This window comes from Ambystoma mexicanum, chromosome 6p, assembly GCF_040938575.1.
Source record: "Ambystoma mexicanum isolate Mex_15411 chromosome 6p, UKY_AmexF1_1, whole genome shotgun sequence".
Classification (NCBI taxonomy): Eukaryota; Metazoa; Chordata; class Amphibia; order Caudata; family Ambystomatidae; genus Ambystoma; species Ambystoma mexicanum.
Genome location: NC_090935.1, coordinates 479,553,041 through 479,573,631, shown reverse-complemented (window position 1 = coordinate 479,573,631; position 20,591 = coordinate 479,553,041). Strand labels below are relative to the sequence as shown.

Below are 20,591 nucleotides of genomic sequence, written 5' to 3'. Positions count from 1 at the left end.
GCCCCCGCAAGCTGGACTAAATTTAAAGGGGAAGCTCAATTTTTCACTGCCAAAGGTTCCAGTACCGTTCCCATGTTGGGGGACGCTCACAGGGATGGATGAAAGGGGATTAAGGACTATGATTAATCTAGTCACTAGAGTGAGTAACTTTAATGCATGCTTGTATGACCCCAGTTTTGCCTTAGTAGACCGTGACCTTCATCGAAAAAATATCTAATGTGAAATAAAAGTAGGAAAACACTGTGTTGCCCAGACACAAAGTGCTATTTGTTTCTTTAAAAAGACAACCATTTGATAAATGAACGCTTTATTAGGCTGACACATTTCTGGTTTGCATTCTTTCACCCCACCACCAGTCTCCTCTTCTGGCAGTAGGAGAACTTCCTTAAGAAGGAGGCTATGTTGTCTTAAAAGCCTGTAAGTAAGCCAAAAGTTGTATTACTGTAAGACGTTGTGTATCCTTTCAAGATTGCTTACTATTTATTTTCTTTTTTTGAAAATGCACACTGCGATTGGAAATAATTCAGAAATAAAATGAGGTAATTGAGGCAATAAACTAAATAGTAAATGCATTACACAACATTGGATGGCAGACACACCAACAATATTAGTGAGTGTTATATCTTCATACATTTTAACTCTATTTTTTGTTAAATGTAAACTATACTTGTACTTCATAGAAATGTGATCTTGGGTCTCCCGAGGATTTCCTGTCAAGAGCATTGGATCCTCCTCAACTGCTGGTCATCAGTAATGCTATGAGCCTCCTACGGAGGATTGGAGCCTGTGAACTCATCGAGCCCAAGCTAACGCCGTTGGGACAGCATCTTGCAGCCTTGCCAGTCAATGTCAAGATTGGTAAAATGTTGATATTTGGAGCCATTTTTGGTTGCTTGGACCCAGTGGTAAGTGAAACCATGCCATGTCATCCTTGGTGTTCTTTTCATTCGTGTTTAAAGATAGAACATGTTTCTAATAATTAATATTATTGCCAGACGTAATACAAACCTGCATACCAACTATCCTTTTAAGATTACTTTAAATTCCTACTGGGACCTGTTTGGGCTTTACTATATGGCAGAGATACAAATTTAATGGAGCTGTGCACGTCCTAAAATAAAAGTGGTCCTGTTTTTCCCTTAGGACATGAATATATGTTTTAAATTTGGAAAATGAGGTTATGCAGCCAAACGGTGTGCTGGATGGGAGCCAAAACCAAAGGGTTCAAAAGGAGTGGGCGTAGAGGTGCCATAATAGCATGCATTTGGCAGGTTATTATGCAATTGTTACAACCCATTTTGTCAAAAACTTAACATCATTAGCTTCAATTTAATTTACCTTGTCGGAACTGTGATTTATTTTTTCTCGCTTTGCACTCCTTCCTCTCTCCGGCTCCTTGCGCTACTTCCTCTCTCTCAGGTCCCTTCTCCTTCCCCTCTTGTGGGCCTCTTCCACTCCTACCCCTCTTGTGGGCCTCTTCCGCTCCTACCCCTCTTGTGGGCCTCTTCCGCTCCTACCCCTCTTATGGGCCTCTTCCGCTCCTACCCCTCTTGTGGGCCTCTTCCGCTCCTACCCCTCTTGTGGGCCTCTTCCGCTCCTACCCCTCTTGTGGGCCTCTTCCGCTCCTTCCCCTCTCGTGGGCCTCTTCCGCTCCTTCCCCTATCGTGGGCCTCTTCCGCTCCTTCCCCTATCGTGGGCCTCTTCCGCTCCTTCCCCTCTCGTGGGCCTCTTCCGCTCCTTCCCCTCTCGTGGGCCTCTTCCGCTCCTTCCCCTCTCGTGGGCCTCTTCTGCTCCTTCCTCTCTCGTGGGCCTCTTCTGCTCCTTCCTCTCTCGTGGGCCTCTTTCGCTCCTTCCCCTCTCGTGGGCCTCTTTCGCTCCTTCCCCTCTCGTGGGCCTCTTTCGCTCCTTCCCCTCTCGTGGGCCTCTTTCACTCCTTTCTCTGTGGGGTACAATTTTTCTCTCTGGGGGGCCTTTTTCTTTCTGGGGGCCTTTTTCTCTCTGGGGGCCTTTTTCTTTCTGGGGAGCCACTTTCTCTCTGGGGGGCCTATTTCTCTTTCTCTGGGGCCCCCCTTTTTCTTTTTCTCTGGGGGCCCCCCCTTTATCTCTTTGGGGGCACCCCTTTATCTCTCTCTAACAGGGGCGGCCTTTTTCTCCCTCTAGGGGTGTTAGGCAGAAACCTGTGCAGTTCCCTCTGGGACCACTGTAAAAGATTTAGGACTACAGGTGTTTGGCAGTAAACCCACTTGGTAGCAGTCTGTACCACACAGATCCACTTGGTAGCTGTGGCTGAGCAGTCAGACTTCCCTCAAGAAGAGTTAGGCAGTATACAGAGTATTCACAATAGGTCAAGAGAACACAATAGAACAAGTAAACACTGACCAGGGCTTGGTGCAAAAGAGACATAATTATTTATTTAAAACCACATCTAGAAAAACACACAGGCACTAATAGTAAGCAATTCAAAGACACGGTCACTAAAAGATATACACTCCCTTAAAAGAATATTAGACAAGTCTTAAGTCAAGCCCCACTTATTTTCAGACAGCGGTGAGCGCTTAACGTAGATGGCACTCTAATAATTCGTTTTTTTTAAAAAGGGAGAGAAAAACAGAGAATAAATTGAAAACAGATCCCAACACGTTTTCACGAACACAACAAGAGAGGAAGGCAAAGTAACACCATGAATTCAGAGTCAGTAGGCCGGATCCGCTTAAAAGGATCAAAACAAAATGTGTCCAAGGTCACACGGTTGCAGTGCACAAAAGTCTTGTAACGGTTCAAAAAGGAGTTGGATCAAAGAAAGGGACCAGTTAGAGGGTCAAGGCGGCCAGCCCAGTCCAGAAGATTAAGGGGTTATTATTACCTTATAGCAATCTTTAGAAAGGGAGGCCTGGCGGACACGGTACCTTAAAGTGGTGAGAACACTCCCGCGGGGGCAGTTGTTCCTGGCAGCGGATGCAAGTCGGTGCTTCGTCCGGGGGAAGAGAGGATCTCGTCGGGGAGGAAGACAGGAGTCTGTTGCACTGCCAGGGAAGAAACCAGCCGCAGAGTTTCTCAGGTACAAGGAGCGGTCCGTTGATTCGCGGTTCGGTGGTGAGTGGCTATCCGGCCGCCGGGGTGCTTGGCACGGGCAGTTCGACCACAAACCGGCCTGGGGTGCGAAGAAAGAAGGTAAACTGATTGTGCCCACCAGTCAGGGGAAGAAGCCTCTCCAGCCGGGAGATCTTCTCTGTCGTCGGGAAGTGGTGAGTCGGTTCCGCAGGGCTCCACCGGTGGTGTTGTCGTGGTAGGTCGGCTCAGCTTCTCCCTCGTCGGATTCTCAGGTCCTGTGGTGACTTCTAAAGTTCCCGTCACAAAAGCCCTGCTTTTATGCAGAAAACCCCCATTCACTCAGCCTAGCTGTCAATCAAACATGCTAAGTGGTGAGCCGGCCGGCTCACCACTTGGGCCAATCAAACAAGAGTGCGACTTGAGTTACCAAGGTAACTCAGTCCAGGGTGCCTAAACCCCTCCCACAGCCCCTGTGGTACCCAGACAGAGCGGCACCACTTTTGGAGGCTTCTGTGGAGAAGCCTGCCAAAAAGTGGAACAAAGGGCTCGACTTGGGTTGGAGTCACAGAAGAGAACACAAACGCCATTTTAGAATAGAGTCCTGGCAAAGAATACCAACCGGCGAATTAATATTAAATAAATAAACCAGCGGTATGTTCGAGGCTATGAGAATTAAATAATTAAAGTTGGTAGCCTCGAACAATGGGAAAATCCCATAGGGAAATATTCACGGTCGAATATAAAAAGTAGTATCCACTGCCACCAGCCAAAACTCGATCAGGGGGGACGGAGACGTGCCCCCTCGACTAACAGACCCCAGGGCAATTGAATTGCCACGACCAGTATGTCCACAATATGATGGTTTGTACTGGTTTCTGTTAATAATTTGGGACTAGTAAAGCCAATGGTGACTTACATGCCCTGGGAGACAGTAGTCAGTCCCAGGGTATGGAGTCTATGGTGGGGTGTCACTATGACACCCCTGTGTTACGGCACGGAGGGTGCTGTGTAACACACATAGTAAAAACACATGCAACCCTATGGAGTAAAGGACCCCATATCCCATAAAACATAATAACAGTCAAAGGAACACCATAAATCATGTCCAAGAGTGGGAGAAAAAGAGTCTCACTCTTGGCAGGAGAAAAAAACAAACTCCAGAAATCCAGCAAAGCTGCTGGGGGACTCACTAGGTTAGGAAATTCAGCCTAAATCGAGAATTCTCCCTAACAAGGGGGGCCCCCCTTATTCTCTCTAGGGGGGAGCCCCTTTTTCTCTCTCTGGGGAAGACCCCCTTATTCTCTCTCTTCAGGGGAACCCCCTTTTTCTGTCTCAGGGGCCCCCATTATTTTCTCTCCCAGGGCCCCCCTCTTTTTTCTCTCTCTGCCCCCCCTCTTTTTTCTCTGGGGGGCTCAATGTCTCCTTTCTCAGGCCCTGTTCAACTTACTTTGGCCACCTGCTCTCCCGGCACCTCCCCTTCAGCTCTGTCTTTCCCTTCAGTTCTTTCATGCCACTTCCGGCTTCCTCCTTCTCTCTTGGTGTTCTGCAGCCACCATCTTCAACAACTATAAGTCAGTAGCATATGCTTTTATATAAGAACTTGGTTGATCATGCCCTTCTAACAAGGTCTGGTTATTAGGTGACCTTGGTTGACCCTACTCTGCATCCGATCTCTCATCCTTGACCTATGCAAGGGAAAATAATCCTCACTTTCTTTATTAACAGAGGAATCTCTATTTAGTTAAGCTGTGAAGGGGGTGTGACCTGGAAAGAAGGGTTTACGAATCCAAGCACTGTCTACACCATTTAGCTCTCAGCAATTCCCCAAGAGCCTTCAGAAGTCTGCTTGCCTGGTTCTCAGACTCCTCTAGTGCTCTTGGGACGTGGACAGTTCACTGACTTTGTCACATTTCCCCATTAATGCAGTGCAAGAGTAACCCAAAGAAAATGTTTAATATAAGAACATGGATATGTCAGGGTGAATCACAAAATGTTGTTTCTAGTTAAGATGGGCCATTGCCACTGTTGAGTGACTGGATACCTTACAGTACACCCCCCCCCCCTCAAAGACCTGGTTACGAAACCGGTATACCTTCAATTGGACAACCAGTGCATTTGCATAGAACATTTGCAGACAGAATAACACTATATTAGGTCAACAACCCCAAAGAGAATAATATACTAATCATAAAAGAATGCTGCTATGAAGTGAGATCAGGGCTCTGCAGCAAACCGCATTATTCAGTCATAAGTATCTTCAACTCTCCAGATACTGGGAGAAGAACTGCAAGCTAAAGATCTTCTTGAAGGATTGTGATACATACATATATATTAGAATTAATAACGTCAACAAGCTTCAGGATGAGAGAAAGTATAGGATGTATTATGTCAAAAGCAATAGTTTGCTGTATCTACATAGCATATTGCACTTAGCACTACGTGATTTTGTTTACTTCTGTGGAAGATCTATTTGGACTATTTAGTCAATCCTTAGCTTTACCTCAACCTTATCTCAGGCGCTTTTGAGAGCAAGGTCCCTATCCCTATAATTAATGATTTGTGCAATAATGGCCCGAGAGCTTTGAACCAAAGACCAGTGCACTTTCCCGACTGTGAAATAGAGGGAGAAAGATGGACCAGAAAGCACCTCACTAAACAGTTTCTCCACAAATAGGTATTTTTTTGATATTTTTAGACTGCAATAATGTAAATATTCTTGCATCTGGTTTATTCCAGACTGACCTCAGCTCTCTGGAAAACAAAAACCTACGGTTCAGGAAACAGTTCCCATTACTCACTCACCTACCTCACATCAATGTCCATTGATTGGTGCAGCGGAGTCTCGGAGGCGGCCTCTTACTTCCTTGATTGGAGGTTGGAGATTGGAGGTGTGGCTTGAGTCTGAACTGTTGCAGTCCTGTTCTCTAGTCCGGACCAGGCTGAGTGCCGCCGTGTGAGACTCGAGACGCGTACGAGACGTGTACGAGGTGTGCAACGCTCCGGGTGAGCCCAGTTGGCTGGGTCGACGACGACTGGTCCAGGTTGCTGACGGCTGCCGTCGGCTGCCAACGAGGCCCTGTTCCACCCGCCTCATCGGTGGCGGCTTCCCGTTGACCTGCGGGACCGCGGGACTCGTTTTGCGGGCCGGTCTCAGTCTGTGTAGGACCGACCCGGTGAGTGTTGCTGCCGACAGGCTCACAGAGACAGTCCACAGGCCACCCGCTCCCCCCCCGCTCCTTCCCCCCCCCCCAAGCACGCTGCACCTGTGGAGGAGAGCTGAGTAGTAGAAGTGCGGCGGTGCGGGGTGAGTGGCAGCGGAGGAGCGGATGGTGGCGAGGGGTGACTGAGAGGCAAAACGGGCTGACTGAGTGGGGTAATCCCAGGTTGCCAGGGTGGTGGTTATATATATCCACTACCTACTGACAACTGAGCGAGTACAGTATCTGCAGCCTTCTCACTCTATCCCTCTCCTTCTCACCCCCGTATTTTCCTCTATACCTTTCTCTCCTTTCCCATTCCTCTCTCTTTCCTTTTTCCATACTCTAATCCCCCCAACCTTTTTGTATTTGGGGGGTGTGAAAGGTTCTCAAGTCAATTAAAGGCTTAAATAAATAGAGCAACACTCCACACGTGGAGTAGTGTGGGGCCTGGCCTGCACTGGGCTTGTACTGGGCTACCCACTGTTCCTAATTGGATTTAAGCCAGTGAGCATTTTGCCACAATGAAGACCCGAGGGAAAAGGAGGAGAAGCCCGACTACCAGCAAAGTGGGCACAGTGGAAACCCAGAAGGGAAAAAATTCAATATGCCCAATAACTCTGCCTCCCCCAATCATGCAAAAGGATATAAAATCCTTTTTTGGCCCTAAAGAAGAGCAGATAAAACTGCAGGAGCGGGCCCTGCCCAGTATTGGAGAGAATGACCCAGACTCCTTGATCTCTATTGATAAAAGCGGCTCATTGCTGAAATTATGCAAAGAGGCTAGAAGGAATTCTTTGATGCCAGGAGATCAAGCATCTAAGAACCTATTGTCATCAAATCTATTGGCCACGCCAGACTTGGAACAATTTATGACGTCTGCGGAAACTGCCACCGATGAATCAGATTATGAAGAAGCCAGCATGGCTTGTGAAGAAAAACCAAATGGGGGAGAGGATTATATAAATGAAGCACCCCTCCTCCCCCCAAGCTGGTCTAGAGGAATAGATGGTCTGGAGTCCAAGCTGGACGCTTTATTTTAACTATGTTCACAAATGGCAATGGAGCAACAAACAGTGAAGGAGGAAATGGCAGAAATTCTCCTCCTATTAAAGAGCAAGAAGGCATTGACACAGGCAACTGGGACCAAGCAGTTACCCTCCTTACTAGAATTATCCACCTCATCTCCCAAACATTCAGACGCCCCCTCAGACCAGGTTGTTGTGGTCGCGGATCCGGAGAGCGGGATGCTAGAAGCGTTATGTGCCGAAATATCTATTATGAATGTCCCGGACACACCGCCGAGAAAATTCCGACGGATCATTCCAGCAGCCAGTATGGTCAAACAACCGGTGAAAATCCAGGCAAAGACTCAGGGGGTGGGAGGTAATATCCCGCACCCAAAATTAAAGAGCCCAAGTAAGCCAAAAACAAATAAAAAGACAATAAATAAGCTTCAAGGTGAAGAGCACAGATCAACGGAACCCACTGGTCCACTGGATGATTGGATCCATCACCCGCAAACCTTGGCATCAGAGAAATCAACTCATATGGTGAAAAGTGGAGATGCAGGAAGCACGCAGTTGGCGGGGCCCAGTGACCAGGGGACACAAAAAGCTGAGGCTTGTAAGGAATGCAAAAAAAAGCTGGGTATAACCCTACAAACAGATGGCCCAAGCAAGAGGATGGAACAAAACGAGCAATTAAATGACAGGGCTGAGCCACTAGAACCAGACTCCTCTGAGTCAAGCTCTTCTTGGGAAGGGAGAGTAAACCAACTTAAATCAAGAACCCCCATGAAAAATAAGCACATACGTCTTGGGACCAAATACTCTTTGGTGTAAGGACCTATTGCACCTGAAAATAGTGGAAAAGAATCCTACAGCAAATAGCCCTTTCCTGAATAGGAAATGGCTGCTGGAATTGTTCCATATGGTTCCTGAGCTGGCACTGATATCCACTAAAGACATTGCTAAAATTGAGCTTCCAGAGACAGATAGTATCGATAATTGGGTGATTATGACCTGTACTTCATCGATAGTAGTGGACAGAATATGCCAAAATCAAGAGGCTTTATTCCAACTAGGATTTAAAATCCTGGTTTTCTTTCCGGCAGAGTGTCAACCAAATTTAAAAGATCAAAATAAGAAGCCAGTAACTAAAAGGGCTTTAGGAATATAACTTGGCAAAAATCCCCGAAAAGGCTAGATCAAACGACATAGACTCTACATTAATGCACCTTGCCACCCTGAGTAAATATAGAGAATATGTTAAGCAGGCATTTGATAGAAATAGCCCCTGCTTGTACCTGACTAGGAAGCGATATCCTAAAATGACCAGGTTTATCCTCTCACTCAGACTTCAAACCATCAAGGTGTTGGAAAATACAGGTGCCTGGAAGGCCAAACCGCGAGAACAAAGGAAATGTAGACTATGCGGGAAACACCTTGAGACGGCTAGACACCTTTTGACACAATGTGAAGTATTAGAATCGGAATACAAACTTGCATATGAAAATCATTGCAATCCCAACATGGATGTGTTCTGGAGTGACTTGTTTGCTGCTAGGTCATCTGTTTTAAATCATGCAGTATATCATGTGTGGGAGATAATTATTAAAAAAATAGATACAATAGAGAAAGACTAGGGATCTCAAGAGTGTTACATTTTTGGAATACATATTTAATTGTTTATTAAGTAAGAAGGGAGATAATTAAGTGTAATATGATTTTAGATTGGAATTTTAAAAATTACTGAAATGTAAATTGCTATGATATAATTGTAAAAGGTTCCTTGATGTTAGTGTGAAAAAGATGCAAGACATCTAATAGCGCACTATAAATAAATAAATACATTTTAAAAAAATTAAAAACACCTACGTCATCTTCAGATCATCTGATTCTGGACTCATCTCCAGGATCCTAACACTTGCCTCGGCTTGGTTTTCAGGTATCCCATGTACGACGTGAGATTGACAAATCATCATCTTTAGAGGCAATCCCTCGTTAATACCCTGCAGGTTCCTCCAGCCTTACCCTCGTATTGCCCTTTATACATTTTGTTGGTAAGGCTATCCAGATTAAATGTTTGCCTGCTGTGGTCATTTCAATGAAACTTGCAAATCTGGCACCCGATGGGAAGAGTAGTTCTGAACATGTTAGTATGTCCAGAACCAGGCCCCATTCAGGCTGCAGCAGTTATTATCCAAAGGAAAACACGTAACAACTAGATCCGGGGATCAGGCAGGAGGATTACCTTGAAAGCCCCTTATATTCTGTGCGAGCACACACTTTGCGAATGGTGAAAATGTTGCATCAGTGAATGCATATTTCGCTCCTAGATTTGCAAAACCTCTCTTGATTTGCAAATGCAAACTCTCCCCTTGCATATAATAGGAAAAACTGTTTATTTCTAATGGATTTCTTCCTCCCACTTTATCATCTAAGATATTTTATCTGCTGTGTCAGCTGGCTTCAGAAATGTATTTGCTACCAGGCAGTGCAGCGCAACTGTGTTGGTTGAGCTTTGTGCAGTTGCGAAATCCATACCGGATGTGATGTCTGGGCCAGTGCACATGGAGCTACCGTGCCCCATGACCTCAGTTTCTTTTTTTGGGCAAACTCTGCATTCTTACAGAACGCCAGAAAGCCTTTCTACTTCACCATGCCTAACCCTGCGAAGGACTCCGTCTTCAAGCCCTGTTGTGAGAGGCATATGTCTGCCTCGGACCCCTATAGAATTTGCCTGTTTTGCCTGGGAGAGCACCACGAGCCACAGGATTACGAGTCATGCCAATGGATGCATCCAAAGACTTTATCCTCTACACCAGAGCAGTTGGAGAAATGTCAGCAGAACAATGCTTGACATTTGTGTCAAGATTCACACACCGATAGCTTCACCCTCAGCACTGGCAGCAACCACTGGACCCACTGCGCTGGATGAAGCAAGCAGAAGCTCCTTTTTGGAGCGGGACCACATGGCTACAGGTTTGGCCCCAACTTCAGAGGACAAGGCACCATCCTGGTGCTGTGTAGCTCCGCCTGGAGCCCTTGGCCATGGTCCCCCTCGTCCCATTGGCATTGCTCATCAATGCCGGAACCTCACTGGAAGTATACCCTACTTCCGGGGAGCAAACTCATTTAGATGATGTCTCACACCTTCATTGAAGATGAGGACCCTATGCCTTTTAGGATAAAACCCATTTACACTGGTAAGGTTGAGGGCTTTCCAGAAGAGTTCTGTGGTGAGTGAGAGGACCTGTTGGGTTGGAAACACTTGTTCTATCAGCAGTGTCTAAGCACCAGGATCAATATCAGATGAAAGACATTTTGGATCCCCTGTTTGGGCATTCTGGGAGAAACCGGTGTTGACCTCCCAGCAGTGATCCGGGGCCTTGCAAAAAAGCATTGTCCACATCTGTTGCATCGCAAGGCCAAGCCGATAAGGGCTTCTGCCGCCACACCAAGGGGCTTTCCTCCCTTTGCTTTGTATGCCCACCATGGTAGGGGCAGGTACCCACAAGCAAACAGCAGCAATACTGCCCTTCCCCATCAGGTTAAATGCCATGGAGCAAGAAGAGGTGGCTTTGCCGCCTCAACTGTCCCCACAGCAATCTCTGGGTCAAGAATTTGTGAAGGGGACTTCGTCATTATTACCCAAGTGGGAAGGAGGAAATAACTGTTCATACAGGAATGGCATCACCCCACTTCAGATGTCTTAGTGGTTGTGACGTCATCTGATTATCCTCCCTCCAGCTGATCGCTGCTTTTGGCCACTCTTTTGCTGAAGGAGGTCAATTAGCTTCTGTCAAAGCCTGCTTTAAAATTGCTGCCCCGCTCAGAGGGATAATGGGGCTGATACTCTATAATTTGATTTCTGAAGAAAGACAAGGGCCTGCAACAGGATAAGTTCAAAATGGTAAATTTAGCCCAGATCCTTTAGGCCCTCGAACTGCAGCTAGTTTCTCTGGCTCTACAGGACTCCTACTTCCTTGTGCCGATCCATCTCAAGCATAGGAAGTACTTGGGATTTCTAGTTGCGGCCTGCCGCTACCATTTCAAGGCACTGCCATTCGGCCTTTCTTCGGCACCCAGATTATTGGTGGTGGTGGCAGCTCGCCTCAGGAGGGAAAGTATACATGTCTTCCCCTACCTGGACGACTGGCCTCTAAGCCCTCACCCAGCTTTTTGCATAGTTTGGGCTTTTCCCTGAACTTCAAGAAGTCCCATGTTTCACTGTGCCAGTCCTACCTGTTCATTTGAGTGGTACTGGATAACTGGCTAGGCAGGGCTTTCCCTCCCGTAGATCGGGTAACGAACATCCTCTAGATGGTATGTCTTTTAGTCTCAGAAAGTGGTTCTGGCCTCTGCCTTCCTGCGCTGAGTGTGCTTCATAGCCTGCATTCTTGTGGTACCAGAGGCCTGGTTGCACATTAGCTTGCTCCAGTGGCTACTTCGGGGTCATTGTTCAGTTCTACTTCCAGGGCAGCATGTCAGACCTTTTACAAGTCTGACAATGTGTTTCCAGATCTCGTTTGATGGTCCCTTTGAGACAACTCATTGAGGAGAGCATTGCTCCGGCAACCCTGGGTCCAATTTAGTGGGCACGGATGAATCTCTGAAAGGCTGGAGCACTTACCTGTTAGACCATACAGTGAGCAGACTGTGGTCTCCGACAGAAGCCCGGGAGCATATTACTTTGCTGGAGCTGCGGCGATCAGGCTGGCCCTAATTGCCTTCCTCGCCTCTGTTCAGGGCAAAACTTTGCTGACCCTGACAACACAATGGACACGTGGGACCCCAACAAGCGGGGTGGTGTAGGGTCATTGTCCCCATGCAGAAAAGTGATGCAATTGTGGTGCTTTGTTCTATAAAGGTTTGTGTCCCTGACTGCGGCCCGTCTCTCCGGAACTTTGAATGTTGTTGCAGATGCACTAACAAAACAGGCCTTGACCTCCCACAAGTGAGAGCTCCGTCAGGAAGAGAACTTCTCAATTTCCATGAGTCCTCAAGTGGACCTGTTCTATTCCAGTGTGAACAAGAAGTGTAAGTTGTTCTGCTCCAGATCGTTCCCTCGACGAGGAGATCTGAGAGATGCACTGACAGTCAAGTGGGACTTCAATCTCCACTATGCATTTTGCCAATCGCTGTCATTCTGTTAGTTCATGGGAGAGTGCTAATGTTCAGGACTAAATTGATTCTGATCACTCCAGAATGGGCTCAGAGGACATGGTCCGGAGATTCTGAAAATATCCATCTGCCCACTCTGGTGGACCAGTTCTCCCACGCGGGAGGTTGGGTCCTCCATCTGAAACTCAGCAGCCTGAGTACTTTACTGCTGAGATAGAAGATATGTATGTATGTATGTATGTATGTATGTATGTATGTATGTATGTACGTACGTATGTATGTATGTATTTATGTATGTATGCCTTTTCGAATGGATTGTGTCCTCCCACGTATTCCTCATCTTTGATAATCTCCTTCCACCGTCAGCTGCTTCTGAAGTTTTTCTCTGTAGAGGGCGCCATGCATCGTCGACTCGATGTCCATCGACGGTCTCCGTCTGCTCTCGTGCATGACGTCACTGACAGTACATATAGCATGCACCGTCCCCATTATTTCAGTTCTGTTTTTACGCTGCACATTGCGCTTCGGATACGGTGCTCTTTTCGTCATTTTGACTGTTAAACTCGATAATGTCAACTCCAAAAACTGGATTCAAGAAATGCAGAGACTGTGCAGAGAGGAATGGCAAACTCACTACGGGTAAGCCACAGTACAAATCCCCATCAATGACTCCTTTGAAGATAAACTCTTCCGACAAAAGGAGTTTGAGAGGTGTGGGGGTCAACACTTAGAAAGTACTCCAAGAAGCGCTTGCGATCTCTGTGGTTCACATCACTCGTCTTCCACTTCTCATAAGTAGGCCAAGAAAATACATCACTGATCCAGCTCAACATCTTCTGGCTCCTCTCCTGAGCGCAAGATAGCATGTCCAGGCAAGTCAGCATGTAAGGCCGAGTGGGGGACTTTTTGTCTTCAAATATTAAACATTTCCTAGAAGGCATTGAAGCTGTCAACATCGTCGACATAACCTGTGAAGGTTTTTAAACATTTTTCCCAAAAAATTGTTTTTCAAGTCAATGTCCTTTATCTTTGAAGAAAATGCGTCCTCAGATCAGGACATGACACTCAAACATTTGGACTTGTATATGGAACCACAAATGTTACAGAGGCTCTAATTTCTGAGTAATCAAGAATGGAACACTGGTTTGATTCTTTAAGGATCACAAGTGGCCTTGAAACCTCTTCTCTGGTGGATTGTGCAACATCAAATCCCTCAGAGCATGCATAGCCTTCCTACAGGTCTCTCATGAATAGGTTCACAGAATATCTAGGATTGGGGGGTGGGTGGGGCTGCTGCAGTTTTTCAGCAGGATGATCTTACTGACATTTTAGACAAGTGTCTACTAAGACAGTGATGGTAAATTGGGAAATTCCGGATACGAACCCGGCAGTTAACAAAGATCTCACTAGAAAATATATAAGCCTTCTAGTATAGACTCGGATTTTCTGTCCAAATTCATTTGACAATTTAAGACTTCTAGTGTAGACCTGGATTTTCTATCCAAGCATCGAACTCCTGAATGCTTGGTAGTGCAGTCTGCCACTTCTACATCCAGGACTGCTGCCTATACAACTATATCACCGGACAGAGACGAGAAATTATTTGACAATCTAGGAGGGTCTTTTCTGCCAGTAGCATGGCATTGAAATCTATCAACACTACTTGTGACCTAGCAAAATTTATTTATACGCTTTGGGACGTCATAGCCATGGCTGCAGAACATATATCCAAAGGGGAGGAAAGAGAAGGGTTCCAGAATATTATTAAAGATGGCAAAGAAGCCATGTGTGAGAATTTACAATCAGGACTAGATTCCGCCGATAGTGTCAGCAGGGCCGTGGCAGCTAGTACAGTGAAGCGCAGAGTCGCTTGGCTGCGGAGTTCTGGCTTTGCGCCTTATGATCAGTCCCGGTTATTGAACATGCCTTTTGATGGGTCTCATCTCTTCGTTAGCAAGGCAGATGAGTCTGGAGAAGCTTCAGACATCTAAAGCAGTAGCTAAATCGCTTAGTACTGCAATATGGCAGCCGCAACAGGCACATACCACTTCCCTAGATTGATGAGGTTGTTCCTTTCAGTATTATACATACTTTGGAAGGGCAAGAGGTCAGTCAAGCCAAAAGGCCAGAAAAGATTTCCTTGAGGTGGATGGGGTTGTGGTGCAAAGTCCACCCAAGTGACAGCCTCTTTGCCATCAGCCACTTCCACAACTGCCCCAAATAATTCTGAGGCCATAGTCCACAGGGCTGTTGTGGGGGGCAGGCTCAGTCAACGTTATAAGAATGGCTGAGCATTACGTCCGATGCTTGCGCCTTCTATATCTTAGCCCAGGGTTACTGCCTTCCTTTCTTAAAAAGATCTTCAGATCATCCACCAGGGAGCCACTCCCTCAAGGTTCCAGGTCCGTTCCTTCTGCAGGAGGTCTCCATCCTGCTGAAGAAAGGTGCGATAGAGGCGGTACCTGTAGCGAAGAAGAACAGGGGGTGGTACTCTCCTTACCTTTTGATCCCGAAGAAAAACTGAGGATTGAAACCCATACTGGACTTAAGATACTTAAACTTGTTTCTCAGGAAGGGTGATTTCAAAATGGTTACTCTTTCTCAGATACTTCAGGCCCTCCAGCTCCAGGATTGGATGGTATCATTGGACCTTCAGGATGCTTACTTTCATGTGCCTATTCATCACAAGCACAGGAAGTACCTGAGGTTCACCATTCCCCATCAGTTTTGGGTTCTGCCATTCGGCACATCTCCACCCGAGGGCTTTCACTAAGTTGATGGTGGTGGTGTAAGCAAGTCTCAGGACGAGGAGGGGTTGCAGGTTTTTTTTTATTGATATTTTATTTCTATCGCGCTTGTACACAAGTGGGGGGGTTCATATCTATGACTACCTGGAAAATTGTCTGATCAGGGCCCGTTCTCCAGAACTGGCCTTGGAACATCTCAGCATCACCTGCCACTCTCTCCAGAGACTGGGATTCTCCTCAATTTCAAGAAGTCCCACATGATACCTTCAAAGAAGCTTCAATTAATTGGAGCTGGCCTGGATGCTTCCTCGGGGAAAGCCTCGTCACCCGAGGTAAGGGCGCAAGACATTTCCAGAATGGCCAATGTCTTCTGAAAATCGATTTTATTTGTATTGTTCGTTTTTTTTTTTGTTTTTGTTTTTTTTTTTAGGTTGCTCCGCCTCATGGCTACCTGCATTTTCCTGGTACCAGAGGCTCGTCTGAGTGAGGTCTCTTCAATGGGCCCTCAGATCGCAGTGGTCTCAATTCTCCAGCAGAATGACAAATCTTCTTCAGGTCCCAAGCAAGGTCGCCCAGGATCTACTTTGATGGGCCTGCAAGGAGAACATGATGAAAGGAGAACCTTTCTGACAACCATGCCACGAGATAACTAGTTACGAAAGCCTCCCTCCGGGTTGCGGAGCCCACGCCAACGATCTGACCATCAGTGGTCATTGGTCTCCATTGGAGTCCAAACTACACATCAAGCCTTTGAAGCCAATGGCAATCAGACTAGCTCTGATGACTTCCCTGCCCTCTGTACGGGGAAAGAATATCCTGATAATGACGGACAACACAGTGGCCATGTACTACCTCACAAGTGGGAACTAGCTCAGGAAGTCCTTCAAGAGATCTTTTCCCTTTGGGGAAACAATCAAGTAGATCTGTTTGCATCGAGTGTCAAAAGGAAGTGCAACCTGTTCTGCTCCAAGGAATTTCCTCTGAGGGGAGCTCTGGGAGACGTGTTCGTGGTGGACTGGGAGTTTCCACTCCTGTACATGTTTCTTCCAGTCCAGTCATTCCTCGCGTCATCAGGAGGTTGAGGACATTTGGGAAAACCATGATCCTGATTGCTCCGGATTGGGCCAGGAAAACATGGTACCTGAACCTTCTGGACATGTCAATCTGCCCTACAATTTGTCTCGCCCAAAGAGAGGACCTACTCTCGCAAAAGGAAGGTTGCATTCTTCACCCAGAATTCAGAATTCTCAACCTTCACGCCTGGTTTCTGAGATGTTAAGATACAAAGATTGGGACCTCCCAGAAGATGTAATGGAAGTGCTGCTTTCCGCTAGAAGGCCAGTAACAAAATCTCTCTACCGCTGCCGTTGCAATACGTTTTCAGGTAGTGCAGAGATAAGAATGTAGATCCGTTTCTTTGTGACACACCAATGGTCTTATCCTTTTCGCTTCATTTGGCCAACCAGGGGTACCAGGTTGGCACTGTAAAATGGTACCTGGCAGTGCTATCCATTTTTAAGCATGCGTCAGAGCAGGCATCCTATTTCAAGATCTCTATCGTAGTACAATTCTTAAAAGGGCTGACTAATATTTTAAAGGGCTGACTAATATGTTCCCACCAGTCCCTTTTATTGTACCTGATTGGGACTAGTACTCAGGTACCTCATGTATGCTCCTTTTGAGCCGCTACATTCATGTCCTCTAAGGATGTTCTCTCAAAACTGTTTTGCTAACTGCCATTCCATCGGCGCAAAGCGTCAGTAAACTTCAGGCTCTTTCGTTTTTGCCACCTTTTACCACCTTTTTCAAGGAAAAGGTTGTTTTGCCAGTCCATCCCTCCTTTCTTCTAAAGATAGTATCGGAGTTTCATCTTGCTGGCCTTCCTACTTTTTATCCTCCACCTCATCCATCTAAGGAGGAGGAAAAACTGCATCGTCTTGACCCTAAGAGAGCCTTGAGTTTTTACATTTCTAGTATGTGTTAGAAACCTGAAAGTATCTCACCTGCTAATCCCCGGAGATCTGTCATCCAGGTGGCCAGGACACAGCCATCGCTATTGAATCCAGTTCTGGGGGTGGACCAGTGGGGGAGGATCACCTGGATGAGGGGTCTTGGGGCAGTAAAAGTGGGCCACCGAAGGTTGAGATGCAGTACCACTACCCCCTTCCCTGTCACACCTTTTCCCCACCCTACCCTGTAGGATAGTTAGAAGCTTTACCCCCTCCCCCTTTTCTGACATGAACACTTTATTACACCGTAACAGACAACAGACTTCATCAGAGCCATTTACCTGACATGTCCCAACACACGGGTCAGGCAGAGTTAGGCAATTGACAATAACTACGCACACATGATAGCCCTTTACCTTCCCCACAGGGATAAAAGGCAGAGCACGAGAGCACCCGACGAGCAAGGCCGAATGCACGAGGACACAGCTATACCGGACCAGCAGTTCAAATGGGGGAGAAAGGTGGCAAGACCTGGAGGGACTACGAAGGGGGGAACTGACATTACCCCTTTCAACTCAGACCGGCGAAGCCTCCGAAAGGGAAATCATAAGCCTGATAGTTACAGCTGGCAGGTGGAGGAACAGATGTTGATGGTGCACAGGGGCCTCCCCTATTGATAGCACAGGCGGGGAGGCATGCTGGCTACCGCGGTACTGTCCTTGACTCCAGAAGCAAGACAAGCCAATGGGTTCAACACAGCCGGTGAGTCGTAGAAAGCTGATGGCAAACGGAACTGTGTTGAGCCCAAGGTTCCAAGTGGCAACATTATATGAACGCAAGGGACTTGAGAGGAGAGAACTTGTGTGTGTTTGAACTTTTGGGAAAGCCCAGACAAGGACCAGCTGCAGTGTGATCAGGCACCGCAGAGTGCTCATTCAAAGGACTCTCGCTGGCCCCTTTTGTTTTGTGTTGAAAACTGCAAGTACCAGAAGGCCCTAGGAAAGGGCGGCGTGAGATGTCAGAGTGGTCCTACAAGGGTCACGTCAAATCCCTTGTAGAATCGAAAGTCTCTGACCCATTGCCGAGAGAAAGCTAGGGGAAGGGAACCCTGCTTTCTGATAACATTGTGAACTGTGGAATAAAAGATTGTGAACTGTGGAATAAGGCAAGTGTGAACCTGACGGAGGGATGCCGAAAGAAAGCTAGGAGAAGGGAACCCACACTTTCTAATGAAAATGAGCAAATCATGGACTGTGTTAGAAATTCATGCACTGTGTTAAAGAAGGCCGTAGTGAACCCGACGGAGGGAGGCCCACTTTGTAGGGGAGGAAACGAGCCTGGAGGAGGAAGATCCTAGGGGCGAAGAGCAATTGGCCAAGGTGCAAGACCACTGAAGGAACCTTTTATTGTTTCATGGTTGTTTTGATCCAGCAGGCCTTCTAATGCAAGAGACTTTGAGGAAAGAGACTTGGCCCTTCAAGGTTCTGATATTGTTGCATAGACTTGTGAACCTCGTGCTGGAGAGGCCCAGCAGTGTGCCATGCTCAGGAGTCCCGCCTTGTCCCATGCTAAAAACACAGGGAAGGGAGACTCTGCGATACCATCCTGACTTATCATTTTGTGAACACTTCTTTCTTTTCTGATGAACATTATCCCACACTCTTTTTCTAACTTAGTGTTAAGGATTGGCAATAGCTTGTTTTGTATAGGCCCTTTTTTTTATTTGACAAGACACTACTAGGACTACCTTATTATTATTTGATGGTCGTATCTTGCTCCCATCTTAGCTTTAGGTTTAGATTAGGCATTTTTCTCACCCCTGCATACAGTTTAATAAACACCCTTGAACTGTGATCACTTGTGTCAGTCTTTACTGTTGCCAACATGAGTTCCTTACAAACTAGTTAGGATTAGAGACATTCTTATATGCCATGAGCAGAATTGGAGTCTAGAGCGACTACCAAGTTAGGGGAGATGAAGTTCTTGAATTAAAAGTATGGATACATGAATGCTTCCTATGGATAATATGGCACCATGAAATTAGAATGTATTGGTAACTTTATATAAAACCATTGTTTCAAGAAAGCCAATCATAGATGTCACTAAATTGAATACATATCAATGTGCAAGGTTTAGATTAGATGTTTTTCCAACCCACATATACAGTTTAATAAACACCCTTGAACTGTGATCACTTGTGTCTGTCTTTACTGTTGCCACTGCAAGTTCCTTACATATGGCACAAGCTAGGAGTGGCTGTGACCAAACAAACCTTTTCCCGCTGGATTATACTTTGCATTACAGAATGCTATCATTTAGAAGTTTTAAGATGTTGCTGTAGGCATATGGGCGCAGCTACTAGGGGTGAGGCCACTCCATCGGCTTTACAGAGAGTGGTTCCAGTACAGGACATTTCTGCTGCTGCCACTTGGTCCTCTCTGCATACATTTTCAAAACATTACTGCCTGGACAGGAAGCAGGATTTGGGAACTCTGTACTTAGCATTAATGACAGGTAAAATTCGTACTCCCACCTCCTACAAATACTGCTTTGGGAGTGTATCAATGATTAGCAATACTTGGGAGGACACAATCCATTCGAAGAACAAATTACTTAACCCTGGTAATGTTCTTTCGACTGGATGTTCCTCCCACGTATTCCTCATCGCCCCTCCCATCGTACACCTCAGCAGAATTTCCATGTATTACACCTTCCTCTCTTTACCGTCCGGTCATTTTGACCTTGTGAATTCCTGTGCTCTCTAAAGAGGGGGAAAACTTGAATTGAGGTAAGGGGGTGGTGCGTGCTATCTATACTGTCAGTGATGTCATGCTGGAGAGTGGACGGAGGCCCTCGAGGGACACCAACAACGCAGGGCAACCTGTACAGAGGGACATTTCCAAAGCATCTGATGCTGTCATGGTGCAAGCTCCCAAACCCCTGAAACTGGTGAGCCCATCCTTGACTCTGGCATCCTTGGGGGCTTATCAGGCCCCAGCTAGGCTCACCTGGACTCAGTCCTGGCGCCAAGCTCATGGTAGGTGTTAACTACATGGTCTATATACTCTACTCTGGGAGGCTAAGCCATTCAGTGCAGGGTGTGGCTTGGGACTACTTTACCTGAAGAGGCAGGATACGGTTAAGGGGACTATTTGCCTGGAACTACTTGCAAGGCTATTTAAACCGCACTCCTGCAGCGTAACGCTCACCGTGTCAGTTCAGCCCTTGCTTCCCTTCAGCCACGCCCGTCCAGTTTCTTCTATCCATCAGCACCTGTGAAAAGAGAAGAACAGGAGTTATTAAAGCGTTGAAGGCCTTACCTGCAGTCAACATCCTGGCCTCGCCATCTGCTTATCCACGGACCGCCGCATCTGCAGAAGAGCAGAACAGAAGGTACCCTCTCGGGTAGCTATTCACCTGCGGTCGGCCTCCTCCAGGAACTCCATGAGCAGTTCTTTATCATCCAGAATTGCGCCGCACCTCGACACTGTCAAGTAACTCCGTCGAGCGGTTCTTCCA

General features: G+C 46.7%; 1 protein-coding gene across 1 annotated transcript in view; it reads left to right on the top strand.

Moving 5' to 3' along the window:
• DHX29 (DExH-box helicase 29) overlaps positions 1-20,591 on the top strand; it is a 1,426,484-nt gene that overhangs the window by 1,177,657 nt on the left and 228,236 nt on the right. The window contains exon 21 of the mRNA XM_069627279.1: positions 681-905. Within this exon, the coding sequence (XP_069483380.1) occupies positions 681-905 (225 nt within the window). The remainder of the gene's footprint in view (positions 1-680; positions 906-20,591) is intronic.